Source organism: Chelonia mydas, chromosome 1 (assembly GCF_015237465.2).
Source record: "Chelonia mydas isolate rCheMyd1 chromosome 1, rCheMyd1.pri.v2, whole genome shotgun sequence".
NCBI lineage: Eukaryota > Metazoa > Chordata > Testudines > Cheloniidae > Chelonia > Chelonia mydas.
Window position 1 is genome coordinate 251777556 of NC_057849.1, and position 23413 is coordinate 251800968.

General features: G+C 42.6%; 2 protein-coding genes across 2 annotated transcripts in view; one reads left to right on the plus strand and one right to left on the minus strand.

Moving 5' to 3' along the window:
* FBXO7 (F-box protein 7) lies at window positions 1-13042 on the plus strand. The gene is made up of 9 exons (XM_037880392.2): window positions 1-260; window positions 2143-2446; window positions 4247-4474; window positions 6054-6195; window positions 7505-7588; window positions 9193-9288; window positions 10296-10472; window positions 11158-11195; window positions 12293-13042. The coding sequence occupies exons 1-9, from the start codon at window positions 139-141 to the stop codon at window positions 12695-12697; spliced, it is 1596 nt and encodes a 531-aa protein (XP_037736320.1). The 5' UTR covers window positions 1-138; the 3' UTR covers window positions 12698-13042.
* Window positions 13043-14182: 1140 nt separating this feature from the next.
* Window positions 14183-23413, minus strand: part of SYN3 (synapsin III) — a 282703-nt gene continuing 273472 nt past the window's right edge. Inside the window, exon 14 of the mRNA XM_027825071.3 lies at window positions 14183-22221. Coding sequence (XP_027680872.1) covers window positions 22089-22221 — 133 coding nt within the window. The 3' untranslated portion in view covers window positions 14183-22088. The remainder of the gene's footprint in view (window positions 22222-23413) is intronic.

The window sequence follows — 23413 nt, forward strand, 5'->3', positions numbered from 1 at the left end:
CGGGAAGGGGGCCGGGCTCCCAGGGAGCGAGGTGGTGCTTCACCAACCAAAACAACAACAATCCCCAGCAGCCACCGCGCCGCCGCCAACACCGAGGGGGCAGAGCGGAGCCCGAGGGGGGAGCGCGGAGCCGCCGCCATGAAACTCCGGGTCCGGCTGCATAAGCGGACGGCCCCGCTCGAGATGCAGGGGGCGGAGCCAACGCTGGGGGAGCTGCGCGCGCAGCTGTGCCAGGCCCTGCTGCCCACTTGGGGCTACAGGTAACGCCGGGGGCGCGGTCACTCCTAGGCCGGCGGGTAACACCCGGCTACGACCGCGCAGCACAGGGGCCGTGCCCCTGACCCAGCCATCTTGCCCCGGGCTGCGGGGAACTTGCTGCCCCCGGGGGCGGGCAGTGCTGGGGGGCGGGCGGGGCTTCCCCTGAGGTGCCCGGTGCTGCTGGACACCGCGCTCCCGCCCCCCCCACCCCGGGCAGCGTCCCGACGGCGAGGGTGACTGTTGAGGCCGCGGGCGCCCGGCCTGGCTGCAGCGTTTCCAGGCCTCGGGTTTTTACCCCGAGTGTCCCGGTAACTCCTGGCTCCCGTAGAGCCCGCGGGGGCGCTGGGCCGCAGCTGGCGGCGCAATCGCGCTTCTAGCCCGCCTGGCCGCGGAGAAAAGCCCGGCAAGAGGCGCAGCGCGTGCCAAGGGCACGAGCCCGCGCAGCGGCCGGGCCCCGCCTGAACGGCTCAGGCACGCGCATGGTTCTGGGGGCCCTGGCTGTGGCCAGGCCTCGGGCCGCAGGTACCCTAGCTGGGCGTCCCGCCGTCCCTCGGCTGAGGCACGGGCTGGGAGATTACCCCGCTGCTGCGCCCGAGCTGCGGGCACTAGGACTGGTACGTGGTCCAGAGCTGTCACTTCCGAACCGTTCACCAAAAAAAAAAATCATGTGGCAGAAGTAAAAGAGGATAAAACGCCCGGTGTTTATTCGGCGGACTCATCGCTTTCGGTTTTATTTATCCCTCAGCACGAAAATGGAAATAAAATGAAAGAGGCTGTAGGGAGTTTGCTACACAAAATGATGTTGGAGAATTTTGCTTCCGGAGTCATGATTATATAAATAGAAAAGTGAAAGTTATTCTCAAACACCCTTCTGAAATGCTCAACTCAGGTCTGATGGTACAACATTTATGGACCAAAATTGAACCTTTCTTCTGTGTGACACAAACTAGAATTTGTCTTCTGAGTATGGCTGTGTAGCCTTCTTCTAGAGGGGGCTCTGTGTTTCAGCAATCACGAAAAGATTTGTGTGCGAAAGGCTTGTGATTTTGTTTAAAGGAGAATAAATGCTATTAAGTGATTTTTTTAAAATAAAAAATGAGCTGCTTCAGCAGGCTAAGGGCAATAAAATATTTGCATTAATGTTTTTGTGTGTGTGTGTGTGTGTGTGTGTGTGTGTGTGTGTGTGTATTTTATATTCATTCTGAAGGATCCCAGAGCGCTTCACAAGTGGTATATACATAGGCTAGCAGCATGCTGCATGCTGCACAACAGCATGGGGAGGGGGAACTTGTCCTAAGACATCCGGACAAACCATTAATCTTATTAAAATGTCATGGAATCTTTGCTGTTTCTGGGAAGACCTTATTTTTCAAGGTCTTGCCCAAAGACCCTCACATTGAGCAAGGTAAAGGATATTTGCATAGAAATATTTTCAAGAATTAACTATTTTAAATATACTCTGCCCCAGTGATTCATTTAAAATCTTTGCCCTACAGCTGCTGAAGCTGGTGTTAGTTTTGAGGGCAATTGGCTGCTTCCCAGAATGTGTTTATAAGGTACATTGTAGACAGAGGCAGTTACCTGTTTTTCAGAGATGGAGGCTTAAACCTATTCAAGATTTTTAGGTTCTGTGATTTAGTTAGTTAAAACAAACAACACAAAGAGAGAGAGGTAGAAAAAAATCACTTTAACCTGTATCTTGGTTTTATACTGTGTCCATCATTTATTTTCCCAGTGCTTCTTTGGGCATGTGACTAATAAGACCGGTACTTAGGTTTAACAAAACCATTTTAATAATCATACCATACATTTGTGTAATCTGAATGTATGACTTAAACTGATCCCACCAGACATGGCCTTGCAGTTTTTTCTCTTTCTTTGCAGTTCTCATACCCAGTTTGCAATAACATTGAACAACAAAGATGCCCTCACTGGAGACCATGAGACCTTGGCTTCATATGGGATAGTTTCTGGAGACATGATATGTTTGTTACTGGACGAGACCAATGAAGCACCCATATTACCCCCATCCTTATCTTCACCTCCTCCTCCCTCACTGCAGAATAATCACAAACTGTTCACCTTGACCACCAGCCACAGTCAGGCCAGCAGTCCAGAAACAGAAAGGCAGAATGGGCCATGTGAAGACCATAAAGCTCAGACTGATGCTCAGAAGAGCGATAATATGGTAAGTACTTAAGGACTGAGATACACGGATCAGGAAATAAGAGGAGGCAGCACATTGAGTGCTGGTTGCTAGACTGTATAATAGGGAGCGTCCTTGAAGTATTATGGTTCTAGGTGCTTACCTGGTGTTTGGTCAATCACTTATCTGTCTAGTGCTGTCTCTATTTATAAGCTATTAAGCCTTATCCATGCCAGAGATGTTAAGGTGTTTCAAACTCCATTTGAGTCCTTTACATATTTCTAGATTTTTGCTAATCAGATTTCTGCAAAAACACACACCCTTTTCAAGGGAACTAGGAGTGAGTTCTTCTCCCACCTCCACAGCCTCCCTTTAAAAAGCCACTTCTGATACTTGCCACAAGAGTGTGTGGTCGTTCCCCCTCCTCCTCCCCTAAGCCCTCAACCGAGCCAGTGTGAAATAATGTCCACTGGAGGAGAGAGCAGTTTTGTAATCAGTTGAAATAATGTCCATGGTTTAAAGAGTTTGTCATGAAGTAAGAATATTCTGCAGGAACAGTTCCCTTTTAAGAAATGTGTCACTTTAGGGTTGGTTCCAACACATGAAACTATATTTTTTAAACACACACAATCCTAAAACACAGAATTGTAGAGCATCTTGTTACAGTCTTTGTGCCCACCAATGTGAAAACTTAATTTATATTACGATTTATTTTTCAAGGGGTGAGGGAGGAAATTCTAGAAAAAGTAAAATGTGGGAGAAAATACTGTTCCACCTTTGTGGGAAGCACTGCCCCTACACTTTACTCTTAAAAGACAAGCTCCTCATTTCAGAAAAGTTTGGACATAGTAATCATTTTATACTTATTTCATGTGTCTAAGATAAAATTTCTTCCCTCCCTTCCAGTAGGCTTTCCGCCCAAAATTTGGGAAAAGGTGGAGAGCAGCTTTTCATGTACTCTTTTATATGCCACAAAACTAAAGAAGTGTAAAAATTTGAAAAACAGTTTAAATTGCTTCTTTTGAATTTTATCTCAGGCAGTTTTGAGGGGGCATTTAATCATACTGTATTTTATAAAATCTGAATGTCTGACTTTAAGGGTATCTTAGTAGAAGGGAAAGTGTGGTGAGGCCACCAACCTTTATGGTTTTTGAGGGGGACGCTCTTTTGCGAATTAGATCTAAGGGGCTGGGAATAATTTCATTTACAAAGAAACTTGGGCATTCTGGACCAGTTTTAGTCTTGTAATTTTTGGTCAGCTGCCTTGAATTTTGACAAATGGTGATGCCATACTGTGTAGAGTTGTGCCCCTGTAACCTGCTCTAAGAATCTTCATGGTGCTTTAATACATTATTTATTTGTAGTACAGTAGTGCATATAAGCCCATTGTATGTACAACATCTATCACACATAATAGAAAGACTCTGATCTGAAGAGCCTGTATTACAAATAGACAAAACAGACAAAAGTAGTAGTAGTATTCCCATTTTACATAGGCACAGAGATTAAGTGATTTGGTGAAGATCACACAGAAAGTCTATGGGAGAGCCAAGAATTGAATCAACTCCAGTGCCCTAACCCCAAGACATTCTGTCTCTTGGAGGTTGCTTTGTGTTGTAGTGCAAGAAAGCCCCTCTTACATTTGAGAAAAGTTGTCATTCAAAAGTAGTATCCTTCTAAGCTCCACATGGCAATTCTGCGTGACTGACCAGTCTGTACCCCCAAATCAGAGCTTCACAATACAGTTGAAAGAAGACTGAAAGAGCTAGCAGGATTATCAATTTAATCCATGTAGGATTAAGTTTCTGAATGCCACCTTGTTTTTATTACTTTCCCTTTAAGGCAGGATCCAGCCTAGAGTTTGCTTCTGGGCTAGTCCCAGATGACGTTGATCTGGAAGAAGGTACAGGTTCTTATCCTTCTGAGCCAATGCTGTGCAGTGAAGCTGTGGATGGGGAAGTGCCACACTCCTTGGAGACCCTCTACCATTCTGCTGAATGTAGCAGTGCCAACGATGCCTTGATAGTTCTGGTACATCTTCTCATGATGGAGACAGGTTATGTACCGCAGGTAAATGCAAAACTGGAAGAGAAGCCTCCCACTTAGTAGGAGAAAAATTGGAATATCTAGAATATTGTTCATGTGTCTGTGCTTAAAGATCTACTGTTGATGATTTACATCCCTCTCAGTAGCATGGGCAGCTGAAGTACCAGCTTCCCTAGTTTATCTTGCCAACATGCCTTAATGATGAAAGAGTGGTACAATCTCTAAGAGTGAGACAGTAGTCCAGTCTACATATCTATTCAATCCTTGGCCTCCCTGCTTAAGTGGGAGAGTGTTAGCTACTCATTTTTGGCTATGCAGGGATAATGTTTAAATTCAGTTCCTAGAGTGGAGAATGTATGCATTTATATCATTCTGTATTCAGTTATCAATAACTTTGTGTACTCCACCCTTGCCTCTCTTGGCATCCACAAAGGAAAAATATGCCTTTCATACCAGCATTGTGTATTGACTGCCTGCCTTCTAATTTGGAATAATTGAGTTCCTTTTATATATATGGGAACAGGATTTGTGACAATGGATGTCTTTGTTACAATCTCTCCCCCCCATATTTGACAGTTTCATTGGTGTTCACCTCAGATGATAGTTACTGTGGCTAAGAAGTCCATATATCTGCACGGGATGAGCATTTTTCCTCACCCCTTGGCTATTAGTTGTAGGATGCGCTAGTCAGCCACTGTGAGCTATGTCTCTTCAGCTCAGCCAGAAGTCTTGGAAGTGGTAACTGAGGCTGCAGCACAAAATTGTGAGGAAACAAATGGAGTGAAGCACACAGATACTATAGTGATGAGAGCCATATAGAAAAGACCATGAGGAAATTAATAATTCTGTCTTTAGAGCAGGGTTTGAATAATGTACAGTAAATCAGGCCTGAGGCCATGTATTGCTCAGTGAGGGGAAAACAATGTTGAATAGCTGCTTGTTCAGTGAGTACTGTCCATCCTATGCAGTGAATGAGGCAGGGCTCCTGTTGAAAATATAGTATATGTTTAAAGATTGTATCATCATGCATATGTACGAGGGGGCCCAGTTAAGGTTGCACAGGCCTCTTAATTCTAGCATTCCCTAACTTTTGGGTGCTTGACTTTGTAACCTTAATGTTCTTTTAACAGTGTTTTTGTGTATGTGTGTTAAATATATATAGTCAAATCAGTAATATATATAATAAACATGGATTCATGAAGACAAAGGCACCCGGCTTCACTGGGAGAGAGGTGAAAATTGTCCCAACAGCCTTTCTTAAAACATTCTTAATATTAATTTTCTGCAGCCTGTGGCATGTACTGTATGTATAGTGAATTGTGGTATAAAGATTTTATTGATACAAGTTTAAGATGACTTGTGTATTCATAAGCGGTGAAGCGAGAGGTATATTAATATGGCCATCCCAAGTTTATGCTGATAAAACCTTTATGCCACATTACACCACTAAGTAGTGTGTGTGTGACAGAATAATTAATATGTCTGCTCTACAGAGACACATCTGTTGGGATTTGAGTAGCTGTTAATGTTTTAATTTAGTTCTTCTCAGCCTTGGTCGGATTGCTCAGGAATGCAGTGTTGTTTTTTTTTCATTTACTGTCAGGGAACTGAAGCAAAGGCAGTATCTATGCCTGAGAAATGGAGAAGTGGAGGTGTTTATAAACTGCAGTACACTCATCCCCTCTGTGAAGATGGCTCTGCTGCTCTGACCTGTGTGCCTTTGGGAGATCTTATTGTCATTAATGGTAACTGTGCCAGGCATTAGAAATGTCTCTGGGATCTGACTTTTTTTACCCCATATACTCTATATATTGTCATATGATGCTACTTCATCCTTTTCCCTTCTGGAATCTCTCTCTCTCTCTCCCTTCCTTCCCCCTTTCTCTTTGTGGTGCTACATCACAGCTACCATTCTTCCAGCAAGGGAAGATGGGACTAGACTTCCTTTGAATCTTTAGCTTCTTAATCAGTTGAGCAAGAAAAGGTGCTCCCTCCTGGTTCTCCTCCTTCTTGCCTGGGTGGCGATCCCAGGTCTCCCACCTATCAATACAGAGCAAAACCCAATGGCTACTGAGCCAGCTCAGGTGTTCACTTTTAATTAGCATGTTGGCAAACTTGTCTGTTCCTTCTTTCGACTCATGGGAACTTGTGAAGTACAATACAAGGTGTTAAAATAGACCTAATGGGTTTAGCAGTATTTATGTTTTTGTATTACATGCTATTTGTAAAGGTCACAGACAAGTTCCAGACTTATTTATTTTGCTGATTCAGCAAGCAGTCACTTTAGCAACATCCCTAAGCTTCTTTCCACATTTTCAGTTCATCAGAACTATTCATTCCAGAAAATTAGTGCCATTACTTTCTCTTAAAATGATTTCCAGGTTATTTGGAGTATTTTTTGTCCTAATTTACTCATCATTTTGGACACTTCCACAGTTTGCAGGGGCAGTGTTACTTCTGGGCTTGATTCTAACCTCAGATACAGAAATGTGCACTTCAGTGGAAAGTACATATACATTTAAAAAAAATCCATGACCGCATGCATAAGCACTTAGGCTCTCTCAGGATATGTGATGAAGCATGTCTCACGGTCCAGGATTTAAATCTAATCCTTTGGCCAAGTCAGGAGAATTGCTTACTTGAATTTATGATGGAGAGGGGCAGTGCACTGACTACTTCGTGTACAAGAATGTTCATCTAGTGAACAGGAGCAATGACTTCTTGCTACAGTTTGATTTCTTCAATGACCTTGTTAGAAATAATGGTTCATGGTATATCACTGTCATCTCTTACCTTTGTTATGACTATTTCAACTGAAAAACTGCTGTAGGTAACTGATCTTTCTCTCTTCTATGCTACTTTGCATGTATTCATTTTTGGGGAGGTAAAATGGGTTTAGATATCTGCTTGTCAAAATTGTATGTGTTCAGTTCCTCTCCTCAGTAAGGAGACTGGGGGAAGGAAAACTAAACTATTTCCAAGGATAAGGTAATAATGAGATGGTCTTTGTAGTCTCTCACCATGTTCATTTCTTTCTTTCTTTCGCATTTGCAGCAACATTAAAAATCAACAACGAGATTAAAAGTGTGAAGAGACTGCAGCTGTTGCCAACATCCTTCATTTGCTTTCAGGAATCAGGTATTTAGAATGCGGCTCTTTAGAAAACAGCCAGCCTGAAAAGTGAGGGAGCACTAACATAGACAGCAAACGTTTGACAGAGAGGCCCGAGATGCCAAAGGTGGTGATAAAAGAAGGTGGGTGACCACCAGTTCATGAAGCAGCTAGCCATGAGGAAAAAGGAATACAGAAGTGTGGCCACTAAGTAGAATTTTGCTGTTAAGATTACTTGAATTTCCTAGATTAGCTATGTAAGTGAAGAACCTTGAGAGGCCATCGGGCCTCTTCTGCATTATATCCCTTTTTCATGGGGCTTCTAACTAAATATATGGATGTATATAGGTGTTTCTAAGGTAGCAATGGTGAACCATTTAGGACTCGTTTTTGTTTTCTTTTTGTGGGAATTGGGGGTTCAGTGTGACTAATGTCAGCTCTGTCTTTGTGGCATTGCAATTATTGTAAATGTTGTTCTTGTTAGAAAGCGTGTGCTGACCACTTAGATGAGTCCAGGATGCCAAAATTAGGGAAACATCCAATGCAAAAGATCTGGATTTTACATTAGCACAGGTCTCACTCTGTTTTGTACTCTAAAGTACGCATGACTGATTTGTTGCCAGTAGCTGCATTTTATTGCACTGCATCCTGGGTAGCCCCAGATCCTTATATAACAAAACTTTATTGAAAAGGCTACAGAAGGATGGCTAAACAGTGAAGTGTAGCCAAGATCATAGCAGCAACATTTTGCTTTTGTTGCTGCAATGAGAGAATGGGCAACCATTCCTGTCAGCCCCTCATCAGTCAGGTTAACAATTCAAGCATACGTGCCTGCTCTGTGGCTAAAATCTGGCAAAAGTGTTGAGTCTGTAAACAAATTTTATTTGAAAAGCTCTTGGTGTCTGTAAATGCAAAAGGATAACACTTGGCTACTTGTGAATATATTCTATGGACTTGGTCCATTACATTACTGTGGTGGCAACACTTCTTAATTACTGACCTGGTCGACCGGATTGTGATCTTCTAAGAAACTTCTAAGTCTTGATAGGACTGCGGAGTGGTTCTTTTTGTTTTTAAAACTGATCAAATATTTAAATGTCTGATTTTTGGATCGTTGGAGATTATTTAAAGGAGAAAAATATGTAGTTACAAAGGAGTCTGTATCCAATCTCAGAAATACAAGGAACTCCCAGCTGAAGGCTGAAACTCCATCCTTTTCTCAAACTATTCTACTGGCTTATCACAGGTCTCTTAATGTCATATTTGCTGCCCTTTGTAGTCACAGCAGGAGGACAAAGAGGGCTTTGTAGCATACCTAACGCAGAGGGTATCTGATCCTTGATTGAGGTTCCATCGCAGTACTATAATGGAAACAGTAATATATCCACCAGGATTCTAAGCTTTATTTCTTTCACCCCACTATAGATTTGGCCAGGTTCCAGTGCCTGTCCTCTTATTCTGATCCACCCCAAATAAAGTATTTTACTTTGTTGTTTCCTTCATATGAAAAATGAAAATGTTCATGAACTATAGAGTTCTGTTTGTACACAAAATGTAACCCATAAACCTCTCTGCCTTGTATGTTGTATAACAACTTGTTGAAGTTAAACTCTGTCTTCTTATTTCAATAGAAGAAAATGTTGGAGGGGTATACAAAGATCTTCAGAAACTATCCCGCCTCTTTAAAGACCAGCTGGTGTACCCTCTTCTGGCTGCTGCCCGACAAGGTAACATCAATAAAAGCAATTGGTATGTTATCAGTTGGGAACTATCCAAAGCCCTACATAGAAAGAGTCATGAATAACCTAAGTGCTGGCTACATAGGGAGTAAGAATAAATATTCCTAGTTCTAAAGATATTAAATTAGTAGTCATCTAATTTTAGAAATGTTAGTAAAACTGTTAAAAATCTGAAATTGCTTGTGTAGTTCAAATTAAATAGAGCATTTGGGTTTCACTTAATGGGCTCAAGATTTATGCCACTGCTGATACAGCTGGAAAGACTATTTCCAATGGTGATGATGACAAAGTAGCAACCAGGCTTAAAGTGCTGAATTCCTTGGCTGAAGTTCTGTGCTGTGTATTTGTTCCTTTTGTTAGGCTGGGGGAAAGCTGTGCAGTATTACATCTTTTGTGGGATGACATGCTTAATGGTTGGTTACTGAGATGATGTTGGAAGGAATGGTGTGAAGCAACCGAGCTTGGTGATTTGTGTGGCAATAGTAAAGCATAGTTTGTTTTTACAGGAATTGCCAGACTAAATCTCAGCCTCACAATCCAAAGACAAACTCAATGATAAATTCTTTCTCTTGGAGTATTTTTTGGATTTTGTTGCATTTTCATGGGATTAGAGGTTCTTTGTTGAAAGTAGTTTATGTGGATTACTGGAATTAGACAAATATTGCCTTTACCTTTCCAACCTCTTGCTCAGTTTTGTAGTCTGTGAAGCATGATTAGTTCCTTAAGGCATCTTAAGTTTGAGGGACAATAGTGTGGAGCACAGCCAGTGCTATATTCCTATTTTGTCCATTTCACATATGTGCGGAAAGCGTCTCTCTCCAGTCTGTCATAGTAAGTCTCGTCATAGCACTTTCAGAGTTAAGTAATGCAACTGAAAGCTCCAGGGGAAATGACTTAAGGGAAAATGTTTCCAAACCAGGAAAGGACCCCTTGATGATGGGAATGACACTCAATTATTGCAAATAATGCTGCTTTCTCCTCACCTCCCGTTCTAGCTCTGAACCTGCCAGATGTGTTTGGCTTGGTAGTCCTTCCTCTAGAACTGAAGCTACGGATTTTCCGACTTCTGGACATCCGTTCACTCCTCTCTCTGTCTGCTGTCTGCCGAGACCTCTACACGGCTTCCAATGACCAGCTTTTATGGAGATTTATATACCTGCGGGACTTCCGAGGTGATTTCCATATGCACCCTTTCTCCCTAATTGGGCTGCCACCTAAGGTCTCTTGTCAAATTCATTTTAAGAGGGGCTTCCTCAGCTACATCTGTTTCCTAAAAATGGAGAGTAAATTTATTAATTAATCATTATATTGACTAATTGTGTTGGCTAGTTGAAAGCATAATACTGGCAGATGCTTCCTTCGGTGATTCTTAGATTGTGGGCAACTGATAATCTGCCAAACATTTGCTGGTGGTCCAAAGAGAGCTGGCCCGTCACCTGGTGCTGAGTCTCCTACTTTTCAGCTGTTTCTATAAACACTCAGGCTCTTTATTGCAAAGATGGGGAGAGGAAGAAACCTTTGCCAGTGTCTCTCAAAAGAAGTTCTTTAGGAAACTAAGCAGTTATGGGTTGAGAGGCAAAGTGCTGTCACACAGACACTGGCAGACACTGACAGTCTTTCTAGGGTTTCTGTAGTTGATGAATAGATACAGGAGCTTGAAATTTGATGTGAAGCAGGGAGAATGAATAGATTGAATGGCTCCTGGCAGTACATCTTCTAGGAGTCCTAATAAGGTAGGGTCTGATCACCTACCTTATTTGTAAACCCCCGCAAAAACTATCTACTTATGCACCTCAGTATGAATGTGTTGTTTGTTTGTTTTTTTAAAATGCTTATATAATTTTTGCCCCTTCACAGATCAAACTGCTAGGCCTCGCGACACAGACTGGAAAGAGGTATGAGAGTATTATATATGTTCTCTTTGGGATAAATCTCCATGGCTTGTTTAAGAATGAGCGTAAGGCTTGGAGATTAAGTGGGAGTAGAGATTAGGTTCTAAAATGCCTGGAGCTGAGATCTTCATATGCACATCATGTTCAGCCCACACAGGAGAAAATGCATTGCATCACTCCTAGTACCCTCCTTGGCCAAAATCCTGGAATAAATTTGAGGATCTCTGCAGGGAGCTGTATGCAGTCCTTGGCAGGAAGGAGGGTTGCTGTTTTAGACATTGAGACTGGCAAGAGAGAATCTCAGCAGTGCTGCAGAACAGTGTAACTGAGTCTCAGATACCAGGGCCTGTTTGTAAACATTACTATCAATTCTGAAATGACCTCTTCAGCTAGAGAAGCACTAACCTCTAGTGATTAGAGCAAGAGACTAGGAGTCACTGACTTTTTATGACACATTGGACAAGTCACTTAACTGCTCACTATCTCAGTTTTCTTGTCTAAAATGTGTATAATGGCACAAACTTTACTTTTCACCCAAGGATCTTAAAATATGATTCATGTAATTGTAAGTAACGCTTTGTGGGGATAAGGAAAATTAGCCCTGTCTCTATTATATTTCATTTCTAAGGTGGCTTTTTGATGATTTTAGGCAAATATTTAGATCCCAAAGCAGCCATAAACCACACAAAATTAAGTACCAAATTTGTACTTGGTGTAATCTTGACAATTTCAGTGGAATTAAACCAGGGATAAATTTGGTCATAGAGGTTTAAAGTAAATCCAAGTAGTCAGTATTTTTGGGGTTCTAATTTGATGGGAATCCAAAAAGAGAGAGACCGACCAAGTCAGAGCCCTTTCCACAGAAAAGTCTGATGCTCAGAAGGATGGTCTGAGTCTGCTGAATCAGGACAGTCCTGCCGTGATTTGAATACGGGCAGCTGGATCATTAGTGTGCATATTGTAAATAACTGATAGAACATGGAGGGAGCTCTCCCTTGTCTTCTACGCCTGTAACAAGTGTGTGAAGGAAATCCAGTGTGGGTAAAACTAGAACAATGAGCACTACTCAAAATTTAATCTCCATTTTTTCTTTTCTGTAGCTGTACAAGAAGAAACTAAAGCAGAAGAAGGAAAACCTGAGATGGAGGCACATGATGTTCCTGCCCCCACCTCCTCATCCCATTCCATTTCATCCCAGCCCATTCTATCCAAACCCCTTCCCTCCCAACCCATTCTCTCCTAACTCCATCTACCCCCCAATGATCATTGGTGGAGAATATGATGAGAGACCAACTCTTCCTTATGTTGGAGACCCAATTAACTCACTCATTCCTGGCCCAGGGGAGGCGCCAGGCCGGTTTCCTCCATTCAAACCACATTTTGATCCAATTGGCTCTCTGCCAGGGCCAAATCCAACACTGCCAGGGCGAGCTGGTCCCAATGACAGATTTCCTGCCAGACCCAGCCGAGGCCGCACAATTGACATCCGCCGTTCGTTCATCTGACTGCCACCTCTTCCTTTAATGAGTTTCTAAATTTTAGTTCCTGAGCTTGCTTTCTAACTGCAGGAGATTACATCAGGGCACTAACATCAACCTTCCCTTCTGATTATGGTGTGAATTCATGGGCACAAGGATATCTTGCCCACAAGGTATGGGTTCACTTAGTCTCTGTGGAAGTGATAATGCTGCACCACCTAGAATTCAGTGCTATTTCCAAAGGAGCTCTGACTTGGAAGTTTGTGCTACTGTGTTTTCCCCTCTCTAATCATCTGTGAAGTGCTACTTAGAGAGCAGAAGGTTGCTGGCCTGATATTTGCTGCATCAGATAAAGAGCACTTTAAGCACAAATACTATGCTGGTCTGACTTCTTGTTATCTGAGTGACTGAATTAAGTGTTCGGGATATATGATGGCTTCTATAATCCACCTGGCTAAAAGCCTTTCTCAGTAAGGGAACCCTTCTTTTTCCACACTGTATAAGGTGCTAGAACTGGTGTTTACAGGACACATTCGAGTGTCTGAAGTGTTCCTAAAGTTGATCAATTACTTTCTCTTCACTAAAAGAAAAGGAGTACTTGTGGCACCTTAGATGCTAACAAATTTCACAAGTACTCCTTTTCTTTTTGCGAATACAGACTAACACGGCTGCTACTCTGAAACCTTTCTCTTCACTGTTTTTTTTATTTTATTTTACTACTTAAAAAGCAGTTTTGGTGTAGGACTCAATGCACAAAGAATACAGGGCTAGGTTTCTTTACTGCAGAAATAATATCACAGAACAGTTCATCTTACAAACAGCTGAATAAAAACATGCTACAATTCAATCCAAAAGTCTGAACAAAAGCACAAGCAAAATGCAATGACCTGCAGCAAAACTTAAAGTGCATCTGTCTCCCTCCTTTAGACTGTTTGGTTTTGCATATAGTGAGTAAAGGCATTTTTGTGTGTTTAAAAACGGAGCAAAAATAAACCTCTCCCAGCTGGCTAAACTACCTAGTACAGTAAAATAGGGTGACCTTCCTAGCTGCAGTGAAGACAAGATTGCAGCAGGAGACCCTGAGTGACTTCCCACATAGACTGGTATGTGATCCCATTACTGCAGTATCAAATGATATATCTTTCAGGTGAGTAACACATCTCAGTATGTGTTTTCAGCGCCATTAATACATTCCCATTTTAATTAAAGCAGCTAATGGGACCATAGCCAAAGCATCCTAACAGATAGATCATTCCATGAATGTGCACCGTTATTGAGCCTGGGACTACCTCTGGCCTAATTAAAAGAAGATGGCAGTAATTATAAAGGGGATCTTTATTAAAGAATATGTTTAATAAATTTTCCAAACTTTTTTGAGAATAGTTTTCAGCACCTCTGCAAATCTGAACAGTGCTGATAACTCCATCACAGCTGTTATTTTACTGATATTTCCCTGTTCCAGGTTATAGTTGAGACAAAGGAAATTAAGACTGGCTTTTCCTGTCTTTCATTATCAAAGCAGCAGCTTCCTGTTAATTGTTATTACCTGTGTGATTTAAGGTCAGATTTTCACTGGCACATCTGCCCATCTGATTTGAAATCCTGACGCTACTGAAGACAGTGGGAGATTTGCCATTTATTTTCATGAGCCAGGATTTAATCCATTTTGCTGGATTAAATGGCACAAATGGCCCCTGCATTCTTTGTGCTCCTGCAGGTAATTGCTAGTGCAAATCTGCATTTGGATAGCTGAACACCTGACTATGGATGTAGTAGCAGAATGTAGGGACACAATTTTCCCTTTAGAAAGCGAGGCTGCCCTTAATCTTTATTGTTTACTTGTAGTAGCTAGAATACTTCATTCCATTTTAGTTTTCCTCTGAGCAGAAATAGGTGTATGTTTAGGCCTCATAGCTAACAAATGATGATTGACATTCCATAGGTTATAACAGAAAAAAGGGAATTCAGGCTCTGTAGGTGTTGTGCCATGATGAGCACTTTAGAAATGTACCCATAATATTGCAAGCAACCACATGTGAGTTTAATACATTGGTTGTTTTAAAATTATTTATTCTCTTACCTTGACCCATTCACTAACTAGCTCTTACAAAGCAAATATCCGGAAAAGAGATTTGTGTATGTGTTACACTGATAAGTTAATTTAGGGGGGACGGTTCCTGGCTTTACAGTGTTGGAGCTTGAGGTGTATTTTTTCTACAGGCTTCTCCATGTTGCCTCCATCTGCCAGTGTGTCCCAATCCTACTCTGGAATGACTACCTCTAGGGCAGAGAGGGTATCTGTCCATATCCAGTCTGTATCTGTTGTCTCTGTTTGGCATACTGCCACCAAAGGTGCCAGTTGTGCTGGTGGTGGTTGTGATATGTATGCTTGTTCACAAGAAGGGAATTGAAATGACCTGTTTATAAAATGAAGCTAGTCATTACCATTGCTCATGGCTCTCTTGTGCTGGATTTAAAACTGTGTGACCTAGAGCACAAGAATCTAACTCTTTTTCCTGAGCCTTCCAATTCCAGAGAATTGTTTTTTATGTTTTTATAACCGAACATGAATGTATAATAAGAATGCAAACTTGCCATGGACAAATGCATATGTAATTAGATACAAGGGAGAGGAACAGCTGAACATTGGCTTTGGGATGCCCACTTATCATGTCAGTCTTCCAGTTCTAAAAGAGGGCAATCGGGTCGCCACTTTTTATGCAATTCTCCAAAAGTGAAACCAAAGGAAATCAAAGATCTGGAGCCCCATATCTTTTACTCACAGCAATCCCCTATTTGCAATACCTCTAGAGCTGCTGCTAATGGACACTCAGGAATGAGATGGCATAATGCAGTGGTCCTCAAACTATTGTACTGGTGACCCCTTTCACATAGCAAGCCTTTGAGTGCAAACCTCCCCGCCCCTTATAAATTAAAAACACTTGTTTATATATTTAACACCATTATAAATGCTGGAGGCAAAGCGGAGTTTGGGGTGGAGGCTGGCAGCTCATGCCCCCTATGTAATAATCCCCAGTTTGAGAACCCCTAGCATAATGGGTTTTCTTTCTTTTTTCACATTTAAGCTGACCGGAATGCAAAGCCTGACAATATCCAAATGGAGTGAGCAGGATACAGTAGGCAGCAGCACCGAGGCGCTATCTATGGTGGATAAATGGAAGAAAGGAGAGCAATGGTTCCCAGGGCAAGCTTACGGTTCTCTAATCCCTGGCATTACACAGGAATTTTAATTGCATTGGAATGTAAACCATATTAATTATCTTTCAGGTCCAGGTGCACTGGTTAGGCTGAGAAACTGTCTATTTACAAACATTTCTGTTGCTGTCATACACAAGAATATATTCACTTTTTTTTAATCTGTAGGCAAGGTGCATGAAAACAGAATTGCTGTGTGTTTGTAATTCATCAGTTCCTGTTCTTATAAGCTCTGCAAGTCCCTCTTTTCCCAAAAGCTTCCACATATGTCACTCATCTTCAGATTCTGGAGTGAGCCACCTGCCTTCCTCTCTGCTGTTTATCGTAACAGAATCTACTAGCAAACGCTACCCCAGGAACAGTATATTGTTTTCCCTGATATCCTGTCTGATGCTGTTACTTCCACAGCACCTAATTCTTGTGCTGCATACAGCATTATTGACTCTAGTTGAAGAATGAGCAGCAAACTAGTTAAGGAGACTATGTTGGTTGACCAAGCCAAAGGCCTAAAAGAATGTATAAGATAAGGTACATCTGCATCCTATTTCAATTTACTTCCTATTAGTTGCTTTTTCTGCTACACTCTTCTCTTTCAGCCCCTTGGCATATAAATTACATCCACTAAACCCCACTCTTGTGTGACTTTGAACAAGTTATTTAATTTCTCCATGTCTCAGTTTCCTATCTGTAAAATGGGGATAATACTCCCCTTTTTCCACCATCTCACTCTCTTGTCTATTTAGACTGTCAACTCTTTGTGATGAGGACTGTCTCTTGCTATTGATTGGAGACTTTCAGTAACGCCTCAGATTTAGGAGCACAAGTGGCATTGACTTCAATGGAATTTGCGGTTTTAAAAGCAATAGGTGCTTTTGCAAATCTCCCCAAGCACAAGGGTAGCCCTGACGGTGGGTTGGGGCTCCTAGGTGCAACTGGAATATTAATAATAAACTTAGAACATAACCCTCTTACCTCTAACCTGTAAACTTGGCTGCCTGCAACTTACAGCACTTCTGACTTGTCAGACCTCTTGTGTGGCATGAAATTGAAGTGTTGTTCGGGAGCTAGAGCACTGACTGAACATGAATTACCAAGTAAAATTGATTGTGGCTGTTGAGACACACTGCAGCCCTTGTTTTTTGTGAGGGGGATAGTTAAGCGTTCCAGTTTGTTTGCTTGCAGCTTGTAAGATGACATTTGGGAGCACAAAGCTAAATGCCTCAATGAGCAGATCTGTCTCTTATACTGTCAGTGGATTTGTTACCTCACATTGTACATGGCAATTCTGCAAGCATAACAATTCCTACAATCCAGTTCTATTCTATTCTCATAAACTGTGTGCCAGTAACCCTGACACCTTTGCTATTACAGCAGCACCAGCTGAGGAGTTCAGACAAAGATGTAAATTTTTAACTTTGATTGTTTAAAATCAAAACAACCATCTTCTCATAATGCCATAATGTCGTTACTGTCTTGCTGTAACTACCCTTCCTCACTCCTGCTCTGGTCAGAACCGCTGCATGTGCTATTAGAAACATACGTTAAGTAGGGTTTAAACATACTGTTTTGCTAAAGAGACTGATTTTCAAGAAAAGACATGGACAGCTGAAGCTCAGTCCTACAGTATGAAACATTTCAGCAGAGAGCAACTCTTAGGCCTTGTCTACCCTAGAAAGGGTTTGCCAGTAGAGCTAGCTATCTTGCGAAACCTGTCTGGGGAGAGGCAGTTTACGCTGGCAAGAGTGTTTGTGCTGGTATAGCTTATTCTGGTTCGCTAAATGAAATCAGCTGTAACAGCAAAAGGACTTTTGCTCGCATAACTGCATCCACATTAGGGATACAGTGAGGTGACTTTTTCCATATACCCATAACTATGCTGGCAAAATGTCAGTGTAGCACAGGCCTGGGACTTACAATTTTCACTGTGTTCCTTTAAACTGGAGATTTCTTTGAAATAAGATACTGAGTTGCTGTCTGAACTGTTGATGTACATCCCGCCCCCGATCTCTCTTGCTTTAATTAAGTCAACTATTGTAGTTCTTTTGGTCTCCTGCAGTCAGATAATGCCATAGTAGTATGAATAGAGACTGCCTGAGTGGCACATACCAATGTATGTAAAATATAATAGGGGGCTGTGACCCTCTGTGACTTCACCTAGCCTATGTATCTCTCAGAATTATGCTGGCGTTGCTAGCTATGCCAGCTGGGGATATGCAGGTTGCTTGAGAGGACTACACTATAGCAACAAACAGCTTGTATAAAGTACAGGCTTTGGGTGTTTGGTTTTTTTTTTAAGTGATGGTAGTTAACTACTGGAACAGTTTACCAAGGGATGTGGTGGATTCTCCATCGCTTGAAGTCATTATATCAAAACTACATGTCTTTCCAAGTGCAATGTTGTCGTTCAAACCACAAGTTGGGGGCTTGATGCAGGAATTACTGGGGGAGGGTCTCTGGCCTGGGTTAAATAGGAGGTCAGACTAGATGATCACAATGGTCCCTTCTAGCCTTAAAGATCAATGAATTTCTCACTGGCCTTTCATTTAGGACAAAGCATCACTTTGTTAATTTAATAAACCTGCACTCTAAAGTGGTCTGAAGGCTAAAAATGGGGGGGAAACGCCCTACTATCCTCAAACCCAGAACTCACTGTTACCAAATGTGCACTGCTGGGAGCACTTCTGGGCCTTCCAATTGACTCCTATGGCTGAGATGTAGATCTTGCTCCCAGAGGCTGCATGTACTCGTAGCTGCACAGAGGTCTTGAAAAGAAATGAGTGGGCGGGGGAGGATTCAGGTTATTGGGCCTGAGGCAGCTGAGTAGCACTAAATATTACCTTAAATTTGTATTCCCTTAGATGAGTCGCCTTGGCATAGAGTCAACGCTGTTAGCCTGTAGTAGTAAACAGTGGAAAGTAAACGCTGCTGCTCTGAGCAGCAGCATTAGCAAGTGCTCCAGTTGGTGGTACAGTGACCGCTTTGGGTTGATTTGAAGTGCAATGCCAGACTAGTCTCCTAGTTATTTCAGTTTTGCATAGACAGTGCTGGGAAGAGGAAGCAAAACAAGTTATTTGGTTTATAAGTGGGGGTGGAATAGCTGAGCTTTCTGGCAGTGAGCCCTTTTCTTTGATGTACCCTGGAAACATTTACTCTCTAGAAAAGCCTAGATAGAAAGGAAAGAGCCTAAGAATTGGGGTGGGGGTGGGGGTGTGTGTGTGTGTGTGTGTGTGTAAAGAAGGAACACATACCTCCCCGCCACACCAGAGTTGCACTACCTCCTCTCCACAAAATGGAGCCTGTTAAATCACCTATGGCTTTTGCCACTGGTACAATGTGTGCTCATAGCAATTCAAGGCTATTTGTCACCCTTTATTGCGCCTGGAGACTGCAAAGGAGCACGTGCCACTTTCTCGCTCCTGCACAGGAGCAGTAACTTGTAGTTATAGTGCTATTTGTTTCACCACTTAGCAAAGCCGGAAGGAAGATCTAGAAGCACAGAAGGAAAACGATAAATCAGGAAGTTTTTTCCTTCAATATTAACCTACAGACATAATTCACTGGTCCAAAGAACTTCCCCACCCAGAAAAAGTGGCATGCTGGAAAGCACTCAGCTCACCAAAGACATTTCATCTACAAAGACCCAGTCAGGATAGTCCCTGGGAGCTGATTGTCTTGGGGCCCTGTGGCTGCGCTGTAGTGACAGTTGTTACTGGTGGTATGCAGGAATTGTCTGGCTTTATTCCCATGTTGGTGTAAAATCCAAGATGTCCAGCCTGCTGTTTTTCTTGCTACTTTAGGGTTCTGTTCCCATTTCAGCTTACAGCAAAGCACTAAACCACAGGCAGAGCTGCACACTGAAATGTGTTTGATATCCATAAAATTCCTCTCCCAGCCTCAAACAGGAACTTCCTGGTGTGCTGCAAAGGGGACATGGGCTCAAGGGTCCAGCCCTAAAGTTACATGTGAGGATTGGTACAACACTACTAGATAGAGCCAGAAGGAAAGTTTAGCAGAAATGTCGTCTGTGTCATCTGCCTCCTCACTGGGGTTCACCGGGCCTCCCTTCCTGTGCATAAGATTGGTGGGATGGAAATACCACACTCGCATCAGGTGTGTTGTAAACTGAACTGCTCCTGTTCCAAGGAGCAGAGCCTCAGCTGGGGTAAACTTTCCTAGCAGCAGTCATTAATGTTCAGCTATTTATATAGCTTCTGTCACTCTCATTTTTGTCATGGCTCAGTCCCAAACTAGTTGCACACACTCCTGATTTAGACTGTCACATGCCACAAGGGAAAGCAGAGCAGGCAATGGTTCAATTATTGGTCCTTCTGCCACCTTTACGAGTTCTCCAGAAAAATCATTCTTTGGGGTACCCGTAATATAGATAACCTGCCCCAGGGGAGATTCCTTGGGGCAGTTAATAAAAAGAGTAGGCAGACACATCATAGCTCCAGCTGTAAACTAGTTCTTCACACATTGTCATCCCACTTTGCGGGGGGTCACTAGGGGAGGAAATGTCCTACTATCCTCAAACCCAAAACTCACTGTTACCAAATGTGCACTGCTGGGAGCACTTCTGGGCCTTCCAATTGACTCCTATGGCTGAGATGTAGATCTTGCTCCCAGAGGCTGCATGTACTCGTAGCTGCACAGAGGTCTTGAAAAGAAATGAGTGGGCGGGGGAGGATTCAGGTTATTGGGCCTGAGGCAGCTGAGTAGCACTAAATATTACCTTAAATTTGTATTCCCTTAGATGAGTCGCCTTGGCATAGAGTCAACACTGTTAGCCTGTAGTAGTAAACAGTGGAAAGTAAACGCTGCTGCTCTGAGCAGCAGCATTAGCAAGTGCTCCAGTTGGTGGTACAGTGACCGCTTTGGGTTGATTTGAAGTGCAATGCCAGACTAGTCTCCTAGTTATTTCAGTTTTGCATAGACAGTGCTGGAAAGAGGAAGCAAAACAAGTTATTTGGTTTATAAGTGGGGGTGGAATAGCTGGTTGTTCTTTCTCCCAAGTGATAGTTTTCCAGGGGGAAGCCATCCAGTCACAGGTCTCTCACCTTGCACTGACTCCATGGGTGAAGTCCTGGCCCCACTTACATCTATGAAAAACTCCCTTTGACTTAAGTGCGGCCGGGAGCCCATGGCTCTCTCCATTCTGTAGCATGGAAGACTCATAATGGTACGAACACCTCAAACTCTGCTACTAATTAATCTTGCCCCATGGGGATCACTTAGCCAGATGCAACCAAGTCAGATTATACAGATTTAGCAGCTTGGATGGATTTTATCTGGAGTTTGTGTGAACTATATTTGAACATAAATTATCTATTTTTTCAAGATGTGTGGCAGTCCTATTTTCTGGTTTATTTTTGAGCTATGGCTGTAGGGTTAGAACATGATACCTTTCTCCCAGAAATCAAGAAACACATATTGGAAACATAGCCTCAAAGCATGAAACAGACACATTTAAATTGCTACTGGTAAGATGGCCCTGAGCAGAGCAGAAATCCAACATAATACTTCAACGTAATGCTTCAATGATCTCTGGGACTCACTGACAGCTGATACCGAGTTTTACTTGAAATACAGTTCTGCTCAGAAAAGTGACTCTGTAAAACTAGCATTATGAGGTTCCAAATTCATTATGTCTTCATGATTTCCAGATCAAACATGCTCACTCAAGTAAATAGATGTTTATTTTAACTTCTGTCTCTGCACATTTGCATCAGAAATCAAACTCTGTTCCTTTTGGGTCAGCCTCAATGAGAATAAAGAGTCTTTAATGGGAACCTAGTTATTCATTCTGTTAATAATGTGCAAGCCAAAATGGAATCTAATTTGCTCTCCAATAGCTTTGTTGGCTTGGGAAGGGGTGATAGCAGTAAAAAGTACTTTGAAATTATTTCAGGTCATTCAAGTAAGCAGATCTTACTGACTATGCACACAAAGCAGATCTACCAAGTGAGAAAGTGCCATTTTTACATAGTCACTTTTTTGGCCCATGTTGGACTAACCCTTAAAATTAAAACATCTAGGGCTAACTAATTTCTGGGCAAAACCCATTTAGAAAAGATAGCCTGAAGGATTATATTCCCAGATTTTGCATGAACCATTAGGTACCAATGAGTAAATTCCACAATAACATTGGGTAGGTTGATATGAAGAGTGGACTAACAAAAGCACTGATCTGACTCCAGGGATGTTAATCAGAAAACAGGCTAGCAAAAGACTTCCTCAGGTTGCGGATGGTTTCAGCTTTTGCCTCATCTTCGTTGGCATTTCCCTGTTGTGATGATTCAGATATGCTGAAGGTGTTCGTCAGGGACTGGGATTTGCTGAAACAGAAAGGGACATTCATACAGAGAAAAACTGATGTTGGATTCATTTGGGGAGGGGAAGTTGGCAATTCAAAGCTCGTCATTGATGCTATGCTGCAGTTGCAGCTGACAAGTTCAAGGGCAGATATGGGGCGTCTCCATAGGTTGAGAAGGCACCTGAGCCCTGTTTGGAGGCTGATGGCTCTGATATTCACAGTTCAGGCTGTGTTTGGGGTGTGCGGAGATTGAGGCAAGGTTTTCAATACTAGCATTTTTACAAATCTCCATGTGGCTATCTGCTATCACAATGGACTAGAGGCCAAATCCAACTCTCATTAAAGTGAATGGAAAGTCTTCCATTGAATACAATGGGAGCTGGACTGAGCACCAGGTCATCTCCAGTAATGTCTATGATACCATACGCTTCCCAGCTAGGGTCCTTGCCTGTGTGTTCTGTGACTTCCTCACCAGAGGTACTTAATACATACATTACAGCTAAGGCCCAAGCAAAGGAATGTCTGTTGTTTACAAACCTCAAGAAACATGCAAATCCAGTATGTGAAGAAAAGCAAAGGTCCCAGCTCCACCCTTGGCAGGAGAAGAGATGATTATGGATGCCAGCCTAGTGCTCCACACAGCTATATCAGAGACCCATCTTAATTTCCAAGGTCTCAGTTTTCCACTGCCAGAGGCTATGAGTGCTGTTGAGGCCAGACTAATGGTCCAATGGTTCATTATGCAGGAAACCCAAGCGTGTCTTCTGATCTGCAGGTGGCAGAATTAGCAGTTCACCCAGCCATTCAGGCCTTGTCTACACTAGGGAGTCCCCCACCTTTGCTAGTGCCAGGTCAGCTCCACTAGTGGTCCCAACACAAGGAGCACTAGTGGCCATCTGGGTTTTGAGCACCACATGCTTTGCTCTGACATGGTGCTTAGCAAAGCAGTGGCCATCTGGATCCCTCTTTATAGCAGTGCTCCCAGCCTCACTACAAATGCTTGGAAATTTGGGGCAACAAAGGTTTATGCAGAGCCTAACCCCAGGGGAGAGTGAAGGTGTAATTCACATCAAGACCTCTGGTCAATGACAGGACAGTCATGGTGTTTCCTTGACTGGGAGGATGGCAGCTGTGCCTTGCAGGAGGGGACAAGGGGAAAGAATGTGTGTGTGTGTGAGAGAGAAAAAATGTGAAATCTCAGAGATGCAAAGGAT

What these genes read in the sequence shown, in the direction of transcription:
- FBXO7 (XM_037880392.2), top strand. Translation starts at nt 139, where the DNA reads ATGAAACTCCGGGTCCGGCTGCATAAGCGGACGGCCCCGCTCGAGATG. An exon ending in CTGCCCACTTGGGGCTACAG is followed by an intron (nt 261 to 2,142) that starts GTAACGCCGGGG and finishes CTTTCTTTGCAG; the next exon opens with TTCTCATACCCAGTTTGCAA. An exon ending in CATTTGCTTTCAGGAATCAG is followed by an intron (nt 7,589 to 9,192) that starts GTATTTAGAATG and finishes TTATTTCAATAG; the next exon opens with AAGAAAATGTTGGAGGGGTA.